Below are 26,827 nucleotides of genomic sequence, written 5' to 3'. Positions count from 1 at the left end.
CTGGCATGTGTTAAATGGACTTTAGTTGACAGGGGAAGTTGGATGGCGAAATTGACCGTCAACTCAATAGCTCTGCTGTTTTTACAACCTTTGTTTATGCAGTTGAGTGGTTGGGTGTTTGTCCCAGGTTAAGGTGATGGAACATCCAGCAACTGTAAATAAATAAAAAAAATAAAGTGGGGGAACTACTTTGTGTGTTTGCGATTTATTTACTTTAATGGATGTTGGTGGTGGGGGGCCTCCAGAACTCTCACACCCTGACATCACAGTCACTCATGTGAAGGTGTGCATGAAATAGCAGTCCTGCCTGCTCTAGCTCTTATCTCATGCCCAGACAGTGAACCACCTCTGGATCATCTACCTGTTTTCTATGTTGTTGCTCTATTGTTGTTTTTGAAGGTTGACATGAAAAGGTGATTGAGCCATGGTAGGGTGATTCAGAGACCTCGAGGTCTACAGAAGTCTTATTAGCAGATGTTGGTGGAAATAAAAGTAAGGAGATAAAAATATTATGTCTGATTATCTTCAGGTTCAGTGCAAACGTGACGAAGACCTGTCCTAGACCAGAAGAGGTGTCAAGAAGACCTTATGATGCACCTTAAAATTGCTTTTTTTGGATAAATTACTTTCCAGCAACATCTAATACCCTGTCTTTCTATAGTTTGTAATGATATTTTAGTACAGAAGCTCAGAGATTCACAGATTAAACAATAATTTGAAAACATGAGACCCTATGGAGAGGGAAAAAAAAAACCCCACTCTGCAATGTCTTTTCTTCTATTGTTTACTTTGTCTCCTTCTACATCGGCGCTGACGTGGCGGTATTGTCTGCGTGGTGACACCTATCATTCAGGAGAATACTGGAGCCCCTTCCAGTGCCTTAATGGCAAGCATAAATAGAAGTGGCTGTGTGATATACTGGGGCCTTCAAGACAAAGCCTTTGAGTGGTGCATTAAAATCATTTTGCTTCAGATTTTCATCTGACCACTTTAAGCTTGTGTTAATAATTAAATTAAACAATGAATTTTGCTGGACAAACCTCCCCCCCAACACACACACTCCTCTGGGCCTAAGAGTCATTTTTGGGTATAACCTGTGGGGTTTCTCCAAACAGTGCCAGTAATAAATGTTTGCTGAGTCTCTGACGGTCAGCGCTGCTGCTGGAGTTGCGTCATTACACTGAAACATTTTGTTCCAGGATACATAAGACTTTTATTTATTTATTTACTTAGATTTTTTTATAGGTCTTTTTGCCTGTTTTCTTGGGTCGTTTTATTGGAGAGAAGAGTTTAGTTCTGTCTCTAACAGTGCGGCAGTGCTAATCTAAAGCTGCTCTGTGGCCACACACGGATGCAGAGATTGACAACGTAGCGCCTTATTGGGTGTCTGCCCACATGAATGTGTTGACTCATGTTTGGAGGCTTGTGCAGTCTGTGCCATTGTAGGCAGCTGACCTGAGCATTGACTGGAAGTTTCTCCCTTTTATCCTATGATAGCAGTTCCAAAGGTTGCCCCGGCTTGCCAGAGTGGAAGGTACATGGTCGCCAAAAAGTGACCATTTGGCCTGTATGCTCGTGCCGTCTTCCCCTCCTGCCCTGCCTGCTTTTGTACCATCCTACATGCCTTTTTAGATTCTTGGTCAGCGTATCCTGTTATTGTGTCCATTTTCAGGCCTTTCTGCTCAGTAGCAGTCAAGTTTATGGTAGCTTAATACAACATGCCACATTATTTTATTATTTATTTATTTTTTAGCCGGCTGGCTGAGCTGCCGGCCCACATGTCCTTTTACATCATGTTGTGTCGGGCCATTTTTAGCCAAACCTTAAAACTGAGTTACGCTTACAAGACAAATTGATGTGGCGCTAGAGCAGTCCTCCACACCAGTGCTTTGACTCGCTTTGTCTGGGCAACAGTGTTGTTTCTCCAGGTTTGTTTAGGAGGCAAACAAAGATCGTGTGGGCGCTGAGTTATTAAGCTCCGGTTTATGTGGTTTGTGTTTCCGCCTCCAGCGAGTTGGTGCTCATTCAAACTTTATGACTCCACATCAGACAGCAGCTCGCAGGTCACCTTGAGTGCTCTCTCATGTGTGCTGGAATATGTTTACAGGTGTGATTTTTAAGATGTAATGCACTTATTTTAAATTAAAACCCTCTAGAAATGTGCATCTAATGTATAAAAATATCTAAAATTCCACAAACTAATAATACAGTACTTTTGATAAACCCCTTAACTTAATTTTTAGACTTTAAGTTAGCTTGAAGTCTTAATTGATTGCCAATGCACCGTGGTTTACAGAGGCTGAGAATCTTACCATTGTAAACCTATGGGTCTAACTGTATACACATATAATTTCCTAATATAAATTGATGTATTTTAGCATAAACAGGCCTTTTAACTTGGAAATAACAAAACAATTAAATAAAATAATTATGGAAAGTTGTACAGAACAGAGCTGAGGGAGCTCTGCTGTAAATAATACAGCTTCAAGAAACGGGAAATAATCAAATCATCAGGTACCTGCAGAGCATGAGGCTTTTATCATTAGCCAATTCATAAGGTGTCTTCAAAACAGCGCAGCATTGCTGCCTTCTGCTCAAAACCCAAAGGATCTTACCAAACCTTCCTCTTGCCAAACAGGAAGTGGAGCGTAAATTGCTCCGACTGTAACAGAGTTGGGTTGTGAACTCTGTATCATCAGTACCTGAATTATTTCAGGCCTTATCCGAGTCTCTGTTAGGACTAATTTCAGGGAGGGAGGGGTGTGTTTAATGAGGGTTTTTAGACACCAGCTAAAGCTGTTAAGATGGCCCATGTATGTAATTAGTTACTGTTTACCATTGTTTTTACACTTTTAGCCTGAAAGAGGTGGCAGAACTAAAGAGGTTTCACCTTCAAGATAAATTTAATGGATTTAACTCTACGGCCGTGCAAAGTTCATTCAGAACTTTTCGAGCTAACGTGTTCACAGATAGAATGACTCACGCCAACGGTGGAGGTAACAATAGTATTAGATTAGTATTAGTATGGAAAATATTTTGAGATTTCAGTAAGTTGCTTAATTCATAGAGTTTCAAAACTGTGTGGTAAAGCTGGGATCTTGTTTAAAAACTCGTAGCAGTTGAGGTCTTCACTGCAGTTTTGGACTTTGTAGAGAATCCAGTGGGCTGAGTGGGACCCTCCGTCAGAGGATACGCATAAGAGAGGGTTTGATGTCATGTCGGCTTCAAAGAACCAAAATGGTAGTCTACTGTTTTTTGATAGCCTGGTCAGCTATGGACCCATGCATGAAGGAGAGACTTTAAATGCCTGCAACACTCCCTCTTTTCTATATTGCTGCATCCCAGGGTGCACAGGAGCTGCTGGTGACTCAGCAGGTGTTGAAATAATATGAAAGGCAATGAGTGCTAATCAGTGAGTTGTAAAGGAACAGCCAGTCTTAAGTGTCTTATTGTGGAGAGCCAGTGCTATGTGGGCTTGCTGTAGAAGAAAAAACGACAGACTGCGGCGCACGCAGAGGTTGCGAGCACGTCTGGCTTGAAGCTTTGAAACTGTTTGTAAATACGTCGGCTAAATACACTTTATTTTTCCTCATGCGGGAGGGAGAAAAAAATCAGTTTGAGTTTAGCGATCAGTATATTTGCTGTTTAATTTTAATTCCTCGCGTGGCGTGCCCTTCTTTGTCGCCCTGTCACTCCGTCCCCGTCTGGTCTTTACTCTTCTGTATTCTCATTACACAGAGTACACACACGGAGCAACTCGTTTCCATCCACTGAACCCCATCAAAGAAAGTATTCAGAGAATTGAAAAAAGAAAGACTGGGGACATTAAAGGACACAGAAAGGCCAGTTTATTTCCTGCTATTTGCTTTTCATTGATTCCAGCCCTGATTAGACCCGCTGCTGGGTGTAGCTGGTGCTGGGTAAGTAGGGAGGGGGGCCTGCTTCTTAAGTGATTGTGAGGTGAGTCTAATGCTATCTAAACAGAGTGGGAAAACCCCTCCCTGGCTGCAGAGCGGAGATAGGCTCAGTTTAGACTAGCAGCCAGGAAAACCGGCTTACTGCTGTCTGGATACGTCCATTTCGAGCCAAGCACAGGGGAGTGCACGTGATATGAAGCGCCGAGTGTGTGCAGGGGAGAGCAGGGAGTCTGTCGCAAACATGCTGCACAGTCAGTGAACTTGCACAATCAGGTAGTGATACTGAAGCACAGTCAACAGGAGCTTGCATTACCGATTGTGCTCACAGGAGAAGCCTTTTTTTTTTTTTTTTTTAAATATTATAAAGAGTAATATTTAAATTAAGATTAAGTTATATGGCAAATATTTAATCAAAGCCTTAATTGGCTTTAAATTAGCAGGATATATTTCACGACCTCAGTCATGTTATTGCAGGAAAATCCCCCTGTAGTTCATTTTCTTTTGCATTTTTCTCCCTCATCTCATTTTCTTGGCGTGAAACTAACCAGATTAAACTCATCTTCAGCTTTTTGACTATTCAGTTGCAAAAAAAGGAAACAAGTTCCCTGAGCACATGGAGAAGTAGATGTCCTGTACCCATAAGGATTAAACAATACATTTATATTAACAATGGACAAAATAACTCTGTGTGATATTGACTAGTGACAAACTGTTCTGTGGGACATTTTCATAGTTGCGTGCCCTAAAACGTCATTGTTTTTATTGGATTCTTTATTTATTAAGCCAATACAAGGTGGAAAATGGACCCAACTCACCGAGCCCAAATATTTTTCAGGAAACTGTGAACTCCAAATTGGCTAAAAGAGGAGGAGATAAATGACTTTTAGGCTACGTCCACACGTACCCGGGTATTTTTGAAATCACAGATTTTTCTATGCGTTTGCACCTTTCGTCCACACTTTTTTGACGTCACACTGTGCGCCACGTTATTGTTTTGGTGAAATGAATTTCTACAATACTGTTACTGTTAATTGTACTCTCTGCAGTGTTTAAATGCTTACATATACACACACAGTTACTGTCCCTCCACACATACGACTCGGTTCTGCTTCTATGCGCCATCCTTGTTTACTATTTCCCACCGAGGCTTCTAGACTTCTGATTGGCCAACATTTCTACATGGTTAGGAATATATCGCCACCTGTTGCTTTGGCATGTTCCTAGCAGCGTTTTCCTTCATTTCTGCGTTTACGTGTGGACGGGATTATTTTTTAAAATGAAAACGGAAAATCTCCGTTTTCAAAAATACCCGTGTACGTGTGGACGTAGCCTTACACTGGACATATGAAAACATCGATATTTAGCTGTGCTTTTTCTTAAAGATGTTGGGTGGTTCCAAACATTCTCTAAAAATTCAACCAAGTCACAAAATGTTTCTCCAGCTGAGAAGCTCCAGCTCTACATCCACATGAACAGTATCACTCGTCTGGGAGTTTAATAATGTCAGTGTTGTTTTACCTCAGACACACAGCTAGAATCTGCTCCGGGTCAATCGGCTCTCTGAAATTATTTCTCCACCTCCTCAGTTGTGGTCCCAACTCTACCAACAAGAGCTCAAACTGCTGTACTGACACCCTGAAATATGTACTAAAGTGGCCGTGATACAGCTTAAACTCCTCGATCAAACCATGACATTCTCCCTGCTGCCTTCTCGTGAGAATTAAATGCACCTAGAGCCTCAGCTTCTACCTTTTCTTTATTTAGAAACATCAGGACCAGCTTATCATGGCTTGATGTCAACTTCATGGTTTGTTTTGTGTTTTTTAAACAACGTGTTTTTTTGATGAATTTTCTGCAAAACTGAACGCCTTCGCTGTGTGTATATAGGTTGCACAGCAAGTTCTGATTTTTCGCAATTCGTTCAGTGTGCAACAGCCTTAAGTATGACAAGTATTTCTATTAGATCAACTAAATGGCAGAATAAAAAGGTATTACCCACACATTGCTCATTATGTGGAACCTGTCACCTCTCCTCTGGAAATTCTCACAATGCAAAGAAAAGACCCGATCGTTTGGTTTAGCGTTTTTTTTGGTGTGTTTTTTTTAGGGAGCATTAAATGCATGAATTGGAGTCGAGTGTCCTGCTCAAGGGAAACCTTTGCCTGCACAAATCCAAAGCACTGTAGCATTCATGTTGAACGCTGACAGGTTTAGTGTGTTAGGTAATGGTAGCACATGGTTTGAAACGGGCTTTGTCTGCCTGTGCGTGTTGTTTGGGAACATTCAGTGCTTCTGTTCCCGTCCCGTTCTGATGTCAGGTTATTTTTAGCCTTGTTCTCTCAGGAGCCTTTGGCTGGGTTCAACTGCTTAGTTTTCCTTCCCTGCTCTACCTGTGTGCATGTACATCTATCCACATGCCCGCCGTCGTTCGCTCTGTCGGCATCGCTCCTTTATTCCTGACACAAACCGGCAGACACCCCCTCCTCCCCAGACGGCTGTGCGCAGACGTTCTCTCAGAGACGTGCACGCACAGAGACTTCAAACCTATTTAATTGACAAGATTTCCCGAATCCCCCCCATGAAAACAGTGCAGCTGGAGAAAAGCAGGGAGTTTGTCTCAGTTGCTTTTTCAGTCTATCTTTCTCTGTGTGCCTGTGTGACAGGGGCACAAAGGAGAGGGGGAAACTGCTCTTATTTAAGACCTCAAGGGGAGAATTAAAGCTCCAGAACCACAGCTAGTCTATTAATAGACCGACCTCCGGTGGCACTCTGTCTTACTTTCTACCCTTCACTTAATTCACTACCCCTCTTCTGCCTTGATACCTCTGCCTCATCTTGTCCATTTTACCTTGTCCTGTATTGATGTGAATCTTTTTGATTCTCGTATTCAGAAACTATCTCCATTAAAACTTAGAATCATGTTTTAATGTCAATGTGTCAAACGTATGGTCTGCAGGCCAGAGGGGTTCAAACTGATCCATCTGCACCAGAGTGCATCACGAACAGTGTAAGATCATTTACTAGATCATTTAATGAGAGTGGATGTCCAAATTGTGGGTTTTAATCCTAGTCAGTCCTCCTTTCTGGCAAAGATATCGCCAGTGAGTCTGAGTCTTTCTTTGATTCACTGCCGATCGTAGGAAAACTGATATCCACTGTTAAAACTGCACTTAATATTCCTGGGAAGTCTCAGGCTGGGGACCCTTAGCCATCCAGAATTTACTTCCTTACACTGAAAGCAAAGGAAAAGAATTTGGAGGTGATTATTTATTGGGTATTTTTTGAAATCGTTTTATGGGCTCAACACACTTTAGATCAAACTCGGCTCCCACGTGGCCCATTAACTGAAATGAGTTTGACATCCGTGGTGTGAGATTTAACACACAGCTCTTAAAAATCTGGCCAGAAATCTCAGACGGTAGTGAAAAATTCTTCAGTTCAAGACGCTGGGTTGTTCACTTCACAGCCACATAGACGGCAGCAAATATTTACTGTTGAGAAGCTGGAGAAAGAAACTATTTGGCATGTAGCTTCAAATATGTATGGGAATAGGAAAAATAACGACTGGAATTGGTTAAATCTTCACAAATCCCAGCCCGATCCTGATTTTTCTGTATTCAGTAAAAAGTGCTGTCAGGCAATTTTTTTTTTTCAGAAGGAACATTTTGAAACTTTCTGACTCTTTGTTCACTAGTTCTGTGTTTGGCTGGGGTCAGTGTTACTACTGGTAGCGTGAGGCGACACTTGGACTCTAAGGAGATTGCACAGGTAGTCCAACTCTTCCAGGATGGAACATCAATATGTGCCATTACAGGTGGGTTTGCAGTGTCTACCAGCACAGTCTCAAGTGCATAGAGGAGACTCCAGGAGACTCTAGGAGAGCAGATACTGGTCCTTAAACCATCAGCAGGACCAGTATCTGCTCCTATGTGCAGGGAGGAACAGGTTGAGCACCAGCAGGAGACTGGTGTGAATGTCTCTGACCAAACAATCAGAAATATACTTCACGTGGGTGGACAGAGAGCCCGATGTCCTCTACTGGGCCCCATGCTCACCGCCCAGCACCGATTTGCCATAGAACAAGTAAAATTTTGGATAAATGGACTAGCCTGTAATATCAATTTTTCACTTTGATTTTCGAAGTGTTTTTAAATTCAGCTGTATGTAGTTTGATCCTTTTCATTTCCATCGAACAATGTGGCAGATCGTTCCTAACACATCTAACACAGTACTCAGTCCATATGAGCAGAGATATCCAGCACTGAGGTCTGATGTGTTGTCTAAATGTTTGTTTTTTTCTTAGGTGTAAAATTCCAAACTGTTTTCTTGTTCGGTCAAACAGTTGCACACTCATCGCAATACTTGTTGTACCAGTAGATAGAGGTGCAGGATTAGGACGTCACATGTCCGTTGTGTCTTCATGAGTTGCTTAGCTCACTAAAAAAAGTTGTTTAAACAGCAATAAGACATACAGCACCTGATAAGCTTTAGTCTTGCTGCCTCTGTTTCTGATTTGCATGAGACATTACACAGAGGAGAGGGGCGGGGGCGGCTCTCTCACATGCTGCAGCACACCACGGACTCTGCTCTTAATGATAACAGAGGAAAGCTAAACATTTAAAAGAATTCACAAGTTGATACCGACAGCAGTCGATCCCACAAGTGCATCAAGTCCCTTGTACTGCATGTTTAAAGAGGATTTATTGATGGAGTCAGGTTGTTTTTAGCTCCTGTTCTCTTTAATCTTGGTGACATTAAATGTATCATATGTTTCAACATCAGGCAGAATTTCTCCTCTGTCCAAATTTTAAAGTAATTTTTAAGACGTCATATCATTTTAACATAGTGTAAACCGAACTGAAGTCTCCTGACATTTTCTGCATCTCTAACGCAGCTGTGCGAGAATAAAAAGGGACGTGATGCTCGTAAACAGAAGCCGATAACTACCATGAACAGTAATTTTTGTGCTGCTGTACACTGAGTCACATCACTGTTTTATTCTCTTACGGCGAAAACATAAATGCAGATCAATGGTGTAACATCTGCTGCTTGATTGGCTACATTGCCTGTAAAGTGATCAGTCATAGAAAGAATTGAAAGCGACAGAGAGCCTCTGGTGATAAAGGAGAAGCTTTGTTTCCTCCGTCGACAGTACAAGACAACATTGTCATTTTCACACTGAACCACTCTTCAGAGCGTTTACAAAAAGCCTTCTTAGAGGTTTTAAAAAGTGCTGTCTTAGTATGACTATAAATCTGGAAAGGAAAATGATGTGTTTTCAAATTTAGCAGGCTTACAATTCTTCACACCTCTTTTTTTCCTTTTCCTCCTCCTATCAGGGGGGATTTGAGAGGGAAGAGAGGTGGAGGGAGGGGTGGACGGGGAATCTTCTTTTGAGGCAACACCTCTCGACAGTCCCTAACACAAAGACAGACAGAGAGGGGAGAAGGAGATTACAAGTACATGCCAGACAAGGTGCTGATTCTGCTGAGTGTTAATCTGTAACAGATTGGGGGCTGCACTCCTCCCGGTGCCTTCAGTGTCGGGCTTTTCATATGCATGGTTTCTGCTAATGTGCATGTCCTTCTCTTACTCGGTACCCGCGCAGGTCCGGCAAGGTCATTCGGCTCTTTGGCAGTGCTCCTGTTTTTAGTTAGCCGTGGTATTAAACCTCAGTAATCTCAGTTCCCTGTGGATTGACTAGAACTGAGGGGTTGGGAGGATTGTTCTTGAACCTCATGGCTAATTCTCAGGCCTTCAGGTTCAGCTTATATACTGGTCCTTGAGAAAATAGTGAATTTGTACTGATGGCAGAAGAGGTGATGCTCTGTCATGTAGTTGACAGAGTTGGGCAGGTTTTTCCATAGTCCAGATGTCCCATTATCCCACAAGATCATCAAAAGCAAGGAAAAATGTTTTTTACCTTCATTGGGAAGCTACTGGCGACCGCTCATACAATCCTTGATCCTTGAGGTTGTCATCATAAAGGAATTCGAAATGTTGTTAAGTCTTATGACAGGACAGAAAAGTAAAGGTCCATTGATTCATCCATTTCATTACCATTTATTCAGTTCAGCAGGGGTGCTGTATCCTAACCTATGCTTCTGCACAAGGCTGGCCAGTGGATTTGAACCCAGGAACTTCATGCCCTGAGGCAGTGGTACCAAACTCTACACCACTATTCTACCCAAAAAAAGCAAGCTGTTTTATCATTTCTGAGTTTTAATTTGGCTATTCACAGAGAGACCATCTCCAGCCTGATTAGAACTAGTGTCTCTAACAGCGGATCGTTGAAGTGGACTATTAAACTCATCTCCAATTCATTATTTTTATTTTTGGACTCCTCAGAAAGCCGAGCCTTAATGACGAAAAAGCATTTTTAAAAGCACTCCTAGGCAGAGAAGTGGATTAAAATTTGTGATAAAAGAAGCTTGGGTGGATGTGCATAACTAGACCCGGGAGTAGGAAAACGCACGGAAAGCTGCATATGGAGCAGTGTGAAGCTGTAGCTTTGGACTTAATTGGACATACAGTGACCTTTTTATTATTTTAAATTATGCCCATGTTTGTTGTGACCATCCACCACTATAACTGTGGGTGTATCTATTTATACTATGGAAAAATAAGCGTTCACTTTAGAGTGATATTCTGCCTACAGAATACTTTGGCATTGAGAAACTAAGTAAAGCAAATAACAGTTGCTGTAGCAACTTCCGGGAATGAAGACTGGTAGCACGGCATTGTTTTTTTCTGGTTACACAGGCAGTCATGTGTCCCATCTAAGTAATTTAATATAACTATGTGTGAACTTACTCGCCTTTTCTTCATAACAATCAGAGCCAAATGCTTAAAATCTCCTCTGTGGATTTGTCCAGATAGATCCTCCTCTGGAATTCCAGCTATGTGAACCTGACCTGCCCTCTGAGGTCTCTGAAGGGTCTTGAATGTGGAGAGACCGAGTGTGTCAGGCATACAGAGCAAGGCGCTGATGTCCCATCGTGTCCGACAGATGCGTATAAAATGTCAGAACAGGGTTGAGAAGGTGGATGTAGAATGTGTTTGACGCATTTGCTTTAAAAAGGCCAGGAAATGGCAAAATACCAGATATCATCCCGGGGTTCTCATGCTGTGCTAGTGATGGTAATATACCAGCACCACTCTCAGGATTTAGTTATTTTTGCAGAAACAATATAATTTAGATTTTTTTTTTTAAACTAGTCTTTTTTTTCTTTTTTTTTTTTTAAATGTATAACTTGTTGTACAAATAAAACTTTACAGATCAGGTACACTAAATTAAAACTGGAGCACCAACCTTCTTAGAACCAGAGCTGTTGAACGGAAGGAATCGCGTATTGTTTTAAATGAAAGTTATCAACATATGCTAATCCTGCTATCAAGTTATAGCAGCACAGAAGTTTGAAAGTTTGAGATGCATTTTTAAAAGGTAGGAACAAGTCGGATGTTACCAGAACGTGTTTCAACTGCTCACTAAGCACTTGCAGGAATTATTTGAAGTCTACGTGAACCTTGTGATTGAATTCTGAACCCCCGCTGACACAATTCTGACACACTCAAGGACTTTGCGTCCAACTAGGGAAAAGTCGATGATTACCTGATGATTACAACAAATAAATGGTTAAAATTAACATTAAAAAAGCTCTTATGACTTGTTAATAGTTGGGAAAAACTTAAAGTCAAGCTGTTGATGGAGCTTCAAACTGAACCCTCGAGGTCTGAATCTCTAAGTTGCGTGATTGAGTTGTGGTATTTCATGACAGAATTGCGGATTTACATCCTAAATGGTGAAAATATTGCTAAACCTGCTCCTCCTGTCCCTTCTTTTGCTTTATTTTTATCTCACAAAAAAGTATTAGCACAACATAAAAATCTGAGAGAGTGTGCTTTCCTTTTGGGACAAGATCCACCATACAATCAATAGCAATGGTAGTTTTTAGCAATAGTAATAATGACTTTTTTTGTGGTTTGAACTGCAGAAGCGGCTGAAGTTGATGCTTGTCGATTATTGGGATTCTTTAGCCATTTTCTGCCACCATTGTGTCACCTTATAGAGCGGCAGCTGGTCCTGGAGCGGCTGCAATGGATTAAATAAAGAAGATGAAGAGCAGAGGGAGTGAAAGAGGAGGCTTAAAGTGACACCCAGAGAGGCAGGCACCGGCGGTTAATTAGTGAACCTGTTGTAATAGTTTGTGTGCAGATCAGACAATATGAAGGAGGAGATGAAATGTGAGTTTGTGTGCCTGTGTGCGCGTGTGTGTGTGCCTCTCCCCCATGTGCAGCAGCTGGATGGTGTGGGGACTTAAAGGTGGATGAAGTGATGAGAGGAGAGCGAATAGAGAAGGTAGCCAGGTGGGCCAGATGTAGACTTTATCTCCTCCCCCTCCCTTGCCCTTCTTCTACCTCCTGCTTGATTTAACACTCACATAGGCAGAAGAAGCTGTTCACTGGAAAAAGAAAAAACATCTAACACAAGTGCCTCACAGAATATAGATAACTTTCTGTTGGTTTATCGCTCACAAGCACGCGCCACCCCCTATCAGATGTCGAGCCTGGCTCCTCCAGGTCCTCGCGCCGGTCCCTCGGTACCAGGAAGTCTCCGGTCGGGTGTGGTTTAATCAAAGGCCTCAGAGGTCAACAGGCAACTGGCAACAATGGATCTCAGTGAGATCAGGGAGGAACACAGAAGGTCACTGTTGGTGATGAGATCACATCTACTCAGCACTCATTCCTCCCACATGTGTAAATGTGCGAGTTTGTTAGTCGCACTAATTAGTATAAAGCTACAAAAGTCCTCTGGGGATGGCAGCGTATCAGACAACAACTTAAAATGAGTCTGTCTTTTTTTTTTTCTTATAATCCTGTATTATCAGAATAAAGAGTGTTTTAGTCAGATTTAAAATAAAAAATTCGATTTATTTTTATTTATTACTTTGTGTCTGAGGTGCAGCTACCATCAGGTTATCACAGATGTCTTCCTTTTTCTGTATGTCAGCTTCAAAATTAGGCTGGGCATTCATTCCTCACACAAATTGTTTGGAGCTGAGAGTCGCTTCCTCTTCCTGTCAGTTAATTAGGGCTGCAACAGATGACTGCTTTCTTCATTAATGTAATAAAATGGCAACTTTTACAGCACTGAAAAGCATGTTTACAGACAGTACAAAAAATGCCTTATGATTAAGTTCCCCTTTTTATATTAACTCTAAGCAGAGTAAATAATTTATTATTGCAGTTCGGGGCGTGGCTGTGTTGATTGACACGTGTCCTTACAGGCCTCACCACTGCTCAAGTGGACCTTTTCACTGTGTTTGGGCTGTTTTGTGTCTTTTTGGGGATTTTTTTTTTTTTTTCATAGAATTATTTGAGAAATATTATAGCTTGCTTGAAAGGTTCAGAAGGAGCCTTTGGGGGCTTACTAGTATGATTCATATCCATGTACTTAAGGCAGATAACTGTTTTGGCCTTTTGATGGGCAAAGCTCTATTTTAAGCCTTAGTGAAAAAATCCTAGTTCTTGTGATGTTTTGCTTAACCTGCTTAAGGACTGATGAGCTCATGCCAGAATTTAATCACTTATATAAGGGGATCTCCTAATGAGCCTTCACCCAAACTGTGACCAAGGTCAAGGACACCTTTGCCATTTTATGAGAAATAACCTGTGGATTGGGACAGACCTTGAGCTACTGCATCACTGATGTTTCTGGTCTGACTCTTGAGGAGCTAAACTCGCCTGCTGGGATGTGAGTGGTAGGCAAACAGAGGTCAAGTATGGGTCAATCTCTGCCTCTATACTAAAATATAAGACTAAATGATTTAAGTAAAAGATTAAAGCTTTATTTTTATGTTTTTGATGCAAACAATTTTAAAAAATTTTGAAAGATTGAAGAGACCACTCTGATGTTACCCAATGGTAACGACCTAAGACCTGGGGTATTGAACTCCAGGCCTCAAGTGTCGGTGTCCTGCAGGTTTTAGATATCACCCTGGGTCAACACACCTGAATCAGAATATTAGTTCATTACCAGGCCTCTGGAGAACTTCAAGACATGTTGAGGAGGTAATTTAGCCATTTAAATCAGCTGTGATGGATCAAGGACACCTGCAGGACACCGGTCCTTGAGGCCTGGAGTTGCCTACCCCTGCCTAAAACCAAAGCCTCTTTTCTTGCCTTTCAGATTTGGAGTGTAATCATAGATGCATCACAGTGACAAGAGACCTCAAAGTCTGTGATGAAATGAACTTTTCTTAACTTTGAAGTGAATGATTGAAGCAACTACCAATCCAAATTCAATTTTCAATTTAACTGTATTTATATAGCACCAAATCACAACACCTCAAGGTGCTCGACAGCTAAAGATCCGACAATAATCAAGAGAAGACAATCACACAACCCCCTTTGAGCAAGAACGAGTTAATAGTGGGAACCAGAAAAAATCCCTTTTAACATTAAGAAACCTTCAGCAGAACCAGACAGCCATCTGCTGTGACCAGTTTGGGGTGAGGGGAGGAAGATGGTACAAAAGGCACACAATGATAGCGATCAGTGCCCATGATAAGGTTGATTAAAGTATGGCCTGATAATAGTTATATTAGGCAACTGGACGGTAAAATTTCTGCTAGTAACTAACGGTTGGTTTCTGAGTGATGCACGATGAGTGAAAGCGGCTTAAGTCTGTTTCTTGTCTCTAGTGTCAGATAAAAGCAGATCTTTAGCCTCTCGTTCAAAAACCAAAAAAAAACAATACAGAACTTATGCCATGGCAACCAAAAGGCCATTTTTTTTTAAGCAAGTAGGTGACTTTAGGGTGGCTACGTCAATCTTCCATGCCGTTTGTGGTGAGTCTAAATGAGTAAGGAACCCTGAAGTACTCAGCATAATGAATAACCAATACTTGGCTAACCTAACACAGAACCGGCCACCTCAGTCTCTACAGACCCAGCTTTTAAAGTACACTTGTAATGAGACTTCTGACATTGTATAATGCGCTCTCGTACACAGACTGCTTCAGTCCTCTGTTGTCCTCATCTTGTAATGTGTGGGCGCCAATTAGCCAGGCTACGTTTGTTATGAAACTGTTGTGCAGGTAATTGCTTGTAGGACGCTGACATGTTGGTGTTAGCCTTGCCGTTGAGGGATGATAGACTCAAACTTATGTATTTTTCCATTTGCGGTCAGAATAATTGCTCCGGGGTGTGCTTGCGGGGGAGAAGAAAAAATTGCATCCCCAGCCGCGTTTCTGCTGCAGAGATAAAGCGAGGCGAGCAGCTTGTTGAGCTGTGTGTGGATTCTTCTAAATTGTCTGGATGAAGAGACACTCATGTCTCGCGTCTCATAATTTCATTTCATTTATCGATCTCTTCTTCTCGTCCCCCTATTCTTCATCACTTTTCATCCGTTTCCTCTTTATACCTCTCTGTAGGACTCTTGATCTCTCGTCACATCTGCTCGTGTCTCCTTCTCTTTACCTCGTCTTCCTCTCTTTTTTTATCTTCATTTCTCAGCCATATGTTTGTCTCAATTGCCTTGCCGTCCCTTTTCTCTCTGTCTCTCGCCGGTCTGGGATCAGTGGCATCTAATGCTTTCCACTCTGGCTGATTAAGTCAGCACATGTACCCTCTTTTAAATTATCACTCGCACACGTACACACTCATGCACGAGCGTCCCCACAGACCTAATCAGTCCTTCTCTTAGTTCTCTCTGTTTCTCTCACACCACTCCAGACCTAATGAAAAAACATGAGCTCTGCTAAAAAAGAAGGCGAGATGGACAGATGGGGAAAAAAAAAAAGAGAAACACAAGGTAGCAGCAGCAATAATAAAGAAAGACAGAGCAGCAAGGAGACTAATTCGTTAACAAAGACACCAGTCGCTTTCGGTGCCCGCTTCCAGTTCAGAGATATTGTTTCCAGTCATAATGTCATGCAGCGGTGCAGTGGGAGGTGGGGTGGGGGGCTGCAGAGAGACAGAAAGGCAAGGTGAGACTGGCTGTGAGAGCGTTTTCAGTCCAGCTGCACTCTGTTAGCCACTAAATGTTGTTCTGTTTGGCTAAATGCAGCTGTGCTGTTACATTATTCTACTCTCATTTGTATTGACCGCATAGCAGACTGCTTGGTGTGTGTGTGTGTGTGTTAGGGGGTAAGTGGGAGAGGTAGCATGTTGAGTGAATGATTGATACGGGACTGGGAGTCTGCTGTGGAATGTGTGAGTACTTGAGCAAGATGATGGGTTAAGTGAGTGAAGGTATGATTCTTTATTGAATGAAGGCGCGCGCTCGTGCACGTGCGCATGCACACCTGATTATGGTGATGAAGTTCCCCGTCGGGAGTCTCTCCCGCTACAGCCCTCGAGTAGTTTAATGAGAAGCTGTTTCCGTAGTTACCAGGTGTGTGAGCCGGCAGCTCATAACGTCCTACGGTGAAGAATAAAAGATGGCGAGAGAGAGGCGAAGGAATGAAAGTGGTTGAGGACGCCAGAGAAATGAAACAGAAAACACCCTGATATCTGGTGTGAATGATCAATTTAACCGTGTGTGTCTGTATTGATGTTTGTGCTCGAGAGGCTCACTGAGGGCGTTGCACGCGGCTAGCGGAGACACTGAATCTGTGTAATAAGCTAGAAGACCTTCAAATCGATCTCCATTTAAAGTGGTAGGAACAGCAAGGTGGGGCCAAGCTGTTAGGTTCTGGTCAGATCATATTAGGCATGTCTTGGGATGAAGTAAAAGCTAAAGAGGATTTTATGCAATGGGGGAAGCATCCCTAGCTCAATAAGCACCTTTTATTTATTCTTTGTTTAAAAATAAATAAATAAATCTAGGGCGTCTGTCAGTTTCCTGTTTTCTCTAAAGTGGTAAAAAAAAAGTGCATATTTTAAGGGTTTGAAGCAGCTACACAAGAAAAAGTTGGTGCTCTTCTCTTCCTGGAGTAACTCTTTGTGTGTGTGTGTGTGTGTGTGTGTGTGTCTATAAAAATTATAAACTAGTTTATGTTTAACACATTAGTGGTTGCGTAGGCTGTTGCCTCTTTTAATCAGAATCAGAATACTTTATTAATCCCTAAGGAAAATTATGTGGGTTACAGTTGCTCCAAGACAGTAACAGTAATAGACTGAACTAATTAAATAATACAATATGTTACAGAATTTACAAATTTAAGAAACGGCACTCTGACCACCTGTACTGAGGTATCATTGAAATGCTGGTAAAGACCAACATAACCATACACTCATTTCTTCAACCCGTCCGTGCACGTTCAGCATGCCAGGTCACAAAAATTAAGAGGTGCACAACAAGAAATCACTTCCAGATGGCAACAATGTAAATTAAAACGGCATAAATTAACATAAACTACATTTGATGTGGTAGCTTTCCCTGGCAGAGCTTGCTCTGGGAGTCGTTTGATTTTATTTTTTGAAGGGCTTTTTAAATCTGTGTGGATGTTTCTCCTGTTTATATAAAAGCATCTCGTTTCCTCATGCCACACATGCTTCCCAGGTCAGACACCTGTTACATAGAAAGCTTTTCTTCTGTTTTTGTAGTTTTAATAGACGTATTATTATTATCATCTTCCAAAAATCAAGTACAAATTTATATGTAACAATCGTTGAAACTTGAGTTATTAATTTAACAGCTATTTAAATATTCACAAATCACAACCATCCCTAATCATCCCTGTACAGTTTGGATTTTGCTAATTTAGTCATACCTGCCAACACACCTGTTTTTTCCTGGGTCCTTTAAGGCAGTCTTATAGTCTCCTGCCTCTTAGCTGTTCAACATAGAATTTGTTTTTTCCTCACTGGGCCAATAGATCAGACTTTCACTGGCCCAAAAAAACCCCTTTTGAATTACTTTATATAATAAACTAACTTAATCTCTAAAATATACCATCATTTTCTTAGGAGGGTTTTCAGAAAGAAATGTGTAGCTAAAGGAGGAGTGAATGCTGTGCCCCTCACCCGCCGCATGTCTTGCTGCTAGAAAGACACATCATGCCTGCCAGCAGCTTGCAGCAAAGGTTATGAGAAATGCCAAATTGAGAGACCTAAGAAGTTTACCTGTACACAGACAGCTTTGATTTTAGCTGCTTCTTCATTTCCTTGTGCTGTCTGTGTCTGTGTGGTGGATGAAAACAGCTAAAAAGATCACTTTTCTTGACACTTAAACTTTCTGAACATGCTGTTTTATTTTAATGTGAAAATACTGTAGTATATTACTACCCTTACTACTACCCTGTGGTGTAAGAAAAACACTAATTCGTGATGGTTCATTTCACCCAGTACCCGTGAAAGGTGAACCGATCTGTGGAAATACTGTTTACATATTTTTTTTCTTAAAAAAAAACAGCAGCTGGTTGGTCAACTTGCCCAACATATGTTTGTTATGTTGAACCCTGATGATACCAGTATTGCACAGACTTAACCTGCAAAGATAATCCCACACCTCCATGAATAATGTTCACATTACTGGAGTATTTGCTGAAAGTTAACATTTAATTAACATTAAACTCTAACAAAAAAATTGCCTCATTATAAAAATCTAATGCCAGACTTTGGTGGAAAGTTAAAGCAGTGATGTAACACTATATACTGTAAAAGACCTATTTTGAAATTATTTCTGAGATTTGATAGTTTTGTTTTTTTATTATATTTTGACAGTCATACACTCGAAGGTTCAGTTTTCCTCCAGGTTGGGTGAATGAATGACACGTGAACTTCTGCTAAGATGTCGAGAGAGAGAGAGAGAGAGAGAGAGAGAGAGAGCAGAGAAGAGGGTAAAGGTGCAGCAGAGTAAGAGTCAAAAGAAGACAAGAAATAGTTCTATGGGTAGCACCTGTCCTTCAGACTTCTTTCACTTAAGAATTCAGATGAAATTCGTGCTCTGTTTGTTGGTCCTTGCTGTGTGTGCGTCTGTATTTTTTTTTTTCTCTCTGTGTGAAAAGTAATTTAGCATTGTGTCGGTCAGGGTTATCTTTAAAAGCTTCTCATCACTGCTCTTTGTTCTGTTCTCTTGTGTAAGCCTCTCTTCTTCTCTCATTTTGTTGTTTTTTTTGTGTCCTGGCCAGATCTGATCCACTGCACCAATGAGATGAACGTGAACATTCCCCAGCTGGCGGACACGCTGTTTGAGCGCACAGCCAACTCCAGCTGGGTGGTGGTCTTCAAAGCTCTTATCACCACCCACCACCTCATGATGTACGGCAACGAGGTAGGAGACATCACACACACACATACTGACACAAACAAAAGCCCTCCAGGGCAGTCAGAGCAAGCTACATCAATAAGTGATATTATTACTCAACCCTGTCTCAACCCACACACTCATAAATCCGAACATACACAGATTTTAGAAAGTCTTTTATTCATGTCTGTGCATTGTGATCAACATCAGTGGAGTGGGAGGGTGGCCGACCCGTATGGGACGTAAACAGCATGCACAGTAACTGAGGATGTATATATTGGACACGAGGCGTGAGTGATTGAAGTAGCTGTGGAGCGCTGAGAAATTAATTAGCTCAGCCAGAGGCTAGATGGGGGACAAGGATGGAAGCAAAAGAATAATCAAATAATTTAACTTCATAAAAAAAACATGCTTGGAAGCAGGAAGAATAACCCAGCTGGGTCTCTCCATGGGTTTGCCGGCATTCAAAGACAAATCTGAAATGAAAGCCCAAGCAAACCTTTCTTTGTTCATGAGAACTTTTTTTTTTTTCATTAATTATGATGAGGTCTGATAAGGACCCGTGTACACAAAATGTCAGTTTATATGCAGCAGTACAGATTTTAATAGAGAGATCTGTGTTTATTTTATTAAGGTTTTTACTTAGTGAACCACTTACTGTACAATACTGAGCTTTTAACTTGGTATTATTTTATTTAGAGCTTATTTACTGAGCTTCTCCTGTTTTTTCTGCTTAAATATCCTCAAGTTTATTTATTTACCTATTTTTGCTTTTTTGGGCCATGTTCTCCTCTCTTATTGTATTTATTTTACTAAGCAGTCTAAGTCATCATTATTGATTGACTTTAACCCTAACCCCAATGGTATGTTCAATTCCAAATTGAAAGTCGGAATTTTCAACTGAACCCCGTCAGACTTCAGACTTGGAAAGTTGGAGCAGCCGATGGCGGCAGTTAACATAAACATTATTAAAACTGTAGAACTTGTAATCTCGACTGCTAGTGTTGTGTGTTTGTTACTTACTGAAAAAGCCCCACAGAGAGTGCTGACCAGGCTCTGTCCTTGAATGTGCTGCAGCGATGTTTTTAAGGAGTTAAAAAAAAAAAAAAAAAAGCATTATGCTTTACTGCTAGTGATGCACGAATGGCTCTACCTTGCTAAGGAGCTACGGAAATAAACTGGCTATCCAACAGTATAGGATTTTTGCCAAGAAGGCTTGTTACGGTGACAAAATCCTCACTTCTTGTGTTAAGTTTGTAATTTTTCCAACATATCACTCTCAGTCCAGCTGCTGGAGATGTTGATCTATCTGTATGAGACCAGTTGTCGACCATCTGGCAACCGCTGATCACTGCGGGCGGGGCGGGGGGTGTGTGTGTCACAATCGGACTGATTGTGACTGATTGCTGCTGTCTCTGGAGTGAAATTACTTGCAAAGTGGTTTACTTTTCTGCACCAAAACCCTCCCTGAGGTTGCTTTGGTTGCTAGCACATTGCCTCGGTCACCATGGTAGCTTTGCATACCAGACGCCAACTGGGCTGCTTATACCACTAAACTACCCGACAAGCGGTAGCAAAACCCTGCAAGTTGATACGTGTCATGCAAACTACATCAGACATGGGTAATCTGCTAGCAACAGTGCAGCTTTTTACCTCACCAGCTGGACAGGGAATGCACTTTCCCCCCCCTAGTAACCTGCAGTTGCTAAGGGGTCAGTCTCCAGGGCTGTGTGATTGAGGCCTTAACTTTACTTATATTTTTTTTCCCTGGTCATCCAGTAATGGTTTTGAGAAGCACTGCCATAACATGTACTACAATCCTTTCTCCAGCTAAAAGTGTTGTTTTTTTGTTTTGTTTTTTCCTCTTTGTGGAAAAAAAGAGGTCACTTATTTACTTATGTAGTAAATATATTCATCTTATAGATGGTAATAGAATTATGCATCCATCCATCCATTCGCTTCCGCTTCTCCTTTTCAGGGTCGCGGGGGGCGCTGGAGCCTATCCCAGCTGTCATAGGGCGAGAGGCGGGGTACACCCTGGACAGGTCGCCAGTCTGTCGCAGGGCTAACACACAGAGACAGACAACCATTCGCACTCACATTCACTCGCACATTCACACCTAGTGGCAATTTGGATTTTCCAATTAACCTATCCCCACAAGCTGCGTGTCTTAGAATTATGCAACCACTTTCAAATTCATGCAGTGTACAAAAGTCACAGCCGGCTACCTAACCAGATCTTGTTTATCTCTAGCAACATTATGCGAGAGGAAATGTTGGTTTGCTTGACAAACTTCTTCACCATCTGACATAATCCAAGATACTTGCTTCTGTGAAATGTTCTGTTATTGAATTAAGCAATCATTAAATCCTGTAATGGCACAAAGAAAATGTGTAAAACAGAGGCAGGTAAAAGCATGCAAGTCACCTTTGTTGTTGATGCATGCAGTGCATATGCTGGTTGTTGCATAAGATGCATTACACAGATTGCATACAGTGCTGCATAATAGATCATGACACTGTGTGTTTGTGTCTCATCACTGTTTTTGCTGCAAGTAGCTTGCACATTTGCAGTAAATAGCAGTGGAGCGCTGCATGAGGTTCATTTGGCGGTTGTGGTTATCATTAATAACAGTGGTTCTCTGGAAGTCACACCCAGTGCAGTTTCTCCTTCTTTGTGGTGAACTCTGCTGTGGTTTTTACCTTTCCGTTTCACACCAACCCTTAAAATTGTTGGTCTTTGACCTAAGATTGTCTCTATGCCCAGAGGTGATGATGTTGTTGGCTTGTAGAAGGACGGCACACAAAAGCGACTCTGCCTCTGCTATGGGTAAATACTCATAATCCTTCCCTCTGCATTGGTGGAAAGCTATTTAGACACCAGTGCTGCACCAAAAGCTGGCCCTAACTCCTGCCTGATGCTCCTGCTAGTTTCATAATGCTGAATGCAACTTTTCTGAATTGAGTAGTAGATAGTGGGGGAAAAAAAAGGAACCTTTCTATCATTTAGCTGTCTATCACTTAATTATTTTGGTGTAGGGGTGAGGGGTCTTTTCCATTAGAACAGCTTTAAAACCTATGAACATACAGTTAAATGTAAGAAAATCTATATCCTCCCTTATACAGTGGGTGAGGCTGGAGTGTTTGCTGGACCAATTCTGGCCTCGGACCTTATGTTGCACGCTCCTGGTTTAGGAAATGTAAACGTTTTGCTTCCAAGCCCTTAGCTTAGCTCTCAGTCTGTTGCTGTTATGCAATGTTTTTGCGTAGCGATAATTTGGGAGCTTTGGTAGATTAACTTTGGACGGAGGCGGAATAGTTGGTTCCCCTTTTTCTTGTTTTTTTGTGAAAGCTAGCTAGCAAGCCGCTTACTCATATTTATTGTGCAAACGCCAAAGTGACATAAATCTCCACTAACTCTCGCTAAGAATACGAAAATGAGCAAATTCTCTAAAATGTCGAATGATTCCTCTAAAAGAGCAAGCCGCTCTGTGGATTGTTGTCATTCTTCATCCATCAGATATAAGTAGATAACAGTCAGCTATGAAATGGTGGGTAGTTAAGCTTGTTTGCAAATACACTGTGTACTGTAGGATCAAAAAAAAATACCATGCACTTGTACACAAACACTCCCAAACGCCGACACTCCCTGCACCACATTCCTTTCAATATCAGTCAGTATGGGGAAGCATCGCTTCCTTGTTTTGCCAAGATCAGTTTTGTCCACATTACATAACATTTCCTGTTGGAGGTGCATTGTTTGATTGCGCCAATCTAAAGTTCCTCTGAAAAATGAGGAAGACTTGGGAGTGAGGCAATTGCATTTTTGGTGTTTTGCTAGAAACCTCTTCCTGACTGGCAGTATTTTAGGTTGAGAGCATTAGTCACAATACTCCAGAATTAGCTGTTGCGTTGACAGCACCAGTGCAGCAGAGACAAACTGACACACTAAAAAAAAAATAAGAATAAGTCAAGACCTTAGTTAAGAGAGACATCACATCAGCAGGTACCTCCATCCTGTTTGATTGCTCAAGCTGTGGAAATTCCTGCAACATTTCTGATAAATCAAATCATGCTAAGTAGGTCACTGCAGAGCAGCAGGAAGCGGTTTAGAGGTATTCCCGAACTGTAGGCTGATTTATCTCGGAGCTGTCGCTGTCAGAAGGAACCCGTTTGATGTTGACGTCTCACCTACAGTGATAGCAGCACCACACTAGTTTCTAATTTCTGTGTTACTAACGAAGAGCTTGCAGTCAGTGTGTCTTCCTGTGTTTATTTCTGCTGTGGCATATTTAAAAAAAATCTAATGAATCTTTCTGATATAGCTTTATATTACTGTCTTTCCACCTTTTCATTGTCCCCAATCCATAATGGAGCCATAATACTGAAGTAATAGGCATAATTTTTTTGTGTTTGCATGTAAAGACTCGTTAATGCATCATTATTTTTTTTTAGATTAGCTTTGCCTGTATGATCTTGTTGAGAGGTTATTAAATGTGTAAAATAAGAGTGATGCACCGAATCGCTAATAGTAGGGAGATGCACTCCTCCTGCTTTAGCCCCGTGGAGCGAGGCTTCCGGCTGTAGTAGAGACAAGACTGTGTACTCATCAGCCTCCATTCATCAGACCTGTCAGGACACTGGTGCTGACTAGGGCTCAGCGGCCAGGTGTCCCTGCTCCCTCACGGTCGTCCCATCCATTACAGTCAGAGCTGAGAGAAATCTGGCCGTAAAATTAGAAACCAAAGACCCACAGAATTGGGGTCAATAGACTGTACATTCCCCTTCAGATCAACACTGCTGAGCACTTGCAGCTTGTCTGGCACACTAAAGATGGCCACGTTCGGCTTCTGACGAACGATCAAAGATTAAAGATCGTGACGAGTGGTGTGAGTCTTGATGTAAAAGGAAATGACATCATGTAGGTTTCACCCTGAAAAGTAATTTCCTTGGTTTTAAAGAACTGCTAATCCCAAAATAATTGCATCTGTCTGGGTTTTCGGGGGCATTATTTAGTCTCCCAGGTACTCTGCTGTGCTTATTAATGGATGATCTGATATCCTCGTGTCGGTGTTGTTCCCACATCATCATCATAAATGTTGTTCCAGGTTCAACATTGCAAGTGACCAATCACGTTGTTGTGACGTCCCCCTTTTGTGCCTTTGAAAATACCGCCTTAAAAAAATCTACTTCACTTGCGAGAAGAGAAACCACTTCTGTCCGCCCATCCAGGAACTTGAATTCTTTGCATTTCAGGATAATTGTCTTTAATAAACGGTAAGCATTATACATATTGTCCTTACAGAGGCGGTTTCTCTTCTCGCAAGTGAAGTAGATTTTTTGAAGGAGTTTGTTTTTTTTCGAGGTCGCGGATGACGTCAGGAGAAGGTGATTGGTCACTTGCAATGTTGAACCTGGAACAACATTTATTATGATGACGTGGGAACAACACTGACACGAGGATATCAGATCGTCGGCTTATTAATACTTTTGCTAAATAAAATGATTGGAAGTTTAAAAACATACATAGAAAACAATATTGTTTGGTTTTGTTTTTTTTTTAACTTTTTTAAATGGTGCCAGCATAACAGTGATTTGTGATAAGATAACATTTTTCCATTTGGACCACACCCAGTCCAGCAATTCTCTGGAGATAAATGTGTTTGCAAAGTTACCATATTTAAAAAAAAGAAAAAAAAAGAAAAGAAATTAAAAAAAAAAAAAGTTGCATATAAGTTTCAGTTACACAAGCGCACAGACCAGTCTGCAATCATCTGGCAACCGCTGGTCTGGTTACTATGGGAATAATGTGTTTTCCCTGACAAGTAGTGGCTTGAATGAAATTGGTTGCAAAGAGGTATACTTTGCTGCACCAAAACCCTCCTTTAGGTTGCTTTGGTTGGTCGCACGTTGCCTCGGTCAACACGGTGGCTTTGGATGCAAGACGCCGACCTAGCTGCAAACACCACTAAACTACCCAAGAAGCACTAGCTGGCATATTTCATGAAAACTACAGACAACGCTAGCAAGCTGCTAGCAACCAAAGTGACAACTAGCAATCACCTCTGGCTGGTTGGAGAGTTAAAAATAAATAAATAAATAAATTCCCCTGCAGGGTGCTAAGCCTGTGTGACTGAGGATTTAATTCGATTAGTTTTACGCTGCATTTTTTTCCCCCCATCGTCCATTAGTGGTTTTGAGAACCACTGCAGTAACATGTACTACAATCCTTCACATCAGGTCTCCACTGAGATTAAAACGTTTTTTCTTGTAGGAGAGATCTTTTTGTGAAAAACTAGCTACTAGCACTACTTCCTTACTTGTGGGACTACATTTGTTTTTCATACACAATGATCAGGCATTGCTCATGTACAACTCACCATTCAGCTCAAAGCACACTAGATTCACGGTAGGGCTGTGCGATATGACCAAAATCTCATATCCCGATATAAGAATTCTATCGTCCCGATAACGATATAAATTACAAAAATGTAACATTTTTTTGTAAATTCTGTGAATCTCAGGCAGCTCGACTTGCGTGAAGTGTTTCCAGCTGCGTGTCATGTACCCGGAGTCGAGTGTTTTAACCGATGCATGAAACTATACATTTTTAGACATAAGTTGTAACGGCCGCCGTTTTCTTTGTATTTATTACACGGCGTGCTGCGGGTTGCCTGTTCTAATGTTTGAGTCTAAGGTTTATTTTTTTAGCACCTGGCGGCTCTTTTTTTACTTCTCATCCGTAAATAATCTGCTCTTTCACGTGATTCAGTTTATTTTTGAAAATTTTTGTGAAAGGTTTATGTGGAACATAAACAAGCGGACACGCGATGGTTTTACCGTAGTTGTTGCTAACGACAACGCATGAAAACAGGCGCTTGTCCGTCAGTAGTGTGGTTATATTAAATCTAAGAGAAAGAGAACTTTAAGAAACTAATATAGCCACTACAGTGACCATCAAAAAGATGAAAAAATATTGCCGTAAACCGTTTATTTTGCGACACCACGAAACAAACGATAGCGTAAAATGAAACGATAGGCGTTTTTATATCGTCATCTGATATATATAGTTATATCGAACAGCCCTAATTCACGGTGCGATACCGGCGGTTGCAAAAAGATTGTCTATAGCAGGGGTGCCCAATCCCAGTCCTCGAGAGCTACCGTCCTGCAGCTTTTAGATGCATCCCTACTCCAACACAGCTGAATCAAATAGTTTGATTACCTCTTCAGCATGCCATCAAGTTTGGCAAAGGCCTGATAACAAGCCATTCATTTGATTCAGGTTTGTTGGACCAAGGATGCATCTAAAAGCTGCAGGACGGTAGCTCTCGAGGACTGGGATTGGGCACCCCTGGTCTATAGGATGTGACCTCTGACTTAGACCATTAACTCATCAGGAAAGTGCTTATGGCGGTCACGTCCGATATGCTCATTCAAGTCCATGTTGAATAAAACTACTTGTGGCTGACAAGTCATTAACAATGAGCGTGTGGTTTCACAGTCTGATCCACACCGTTTTTCTTGCTATTAATAGTCTATTTTCACGCTTCATATGCTCACCGCCTACTCTACCTGAGCCTGGTTCTGTTGGAGGTTTCTTCCTGTTAGAAGGGAGTTTTCCCTTCCTACTCCAAAGTGCTTGCTCATAGAGGGTCATAGGGGTTTCTGTTTTCTTTGTATTATTGTAGGGTCTTTACCTAACAACATAAAGCGCC

General features: G+C 41.5%; 1 protein-coding gene across 7 annotated transcripts in view; it reads left to right on the top strand.

Annotated features, from left to right (window-relative positions):
- LOC146390709 (phosphatidylinositol-binding clathrin assembly protein) overlaps window positions 1–26,827 on the top strand; it is a 115,485-nt gene that overhangs the window by 9,189 nt on the left and 79,469 nt on the right. For all 7 annotated transcript variants that reach the window (XM_084923693.1, XM_084923692.1, XM_084923690.1 and 4 more), the window contains exon 2: window positions 18,994–19,136. In XM_084923693.1, the coding sequence (XP_084779819.1) occupies window positions 18,994–19,136 (143 nt within the window). The remainder of the gene's footprint in view (window positions 1–18,993; window positions 19,137–26,827) is intronic.

Source organism: Perissodus microlepis, chromosome 3 (genome assembly GCF_051167445.1).
Source record: "Perissodus microlepis isolate ML-2025 ecotype Zambia chromosome 3, ASM5116744v1, whole genome shotgun sequence".
Lineage (NCBI taxonomy): Eukaryota > Metazoa > Chordata > Actinopteri > Cichliformes > Cichlidae > Perissodus > Perissodus microlepis.
Note: the sequence above shows the minus strand (reverse complement) of the source record. Positions and strands in the feature narration are given on the sequence as shown.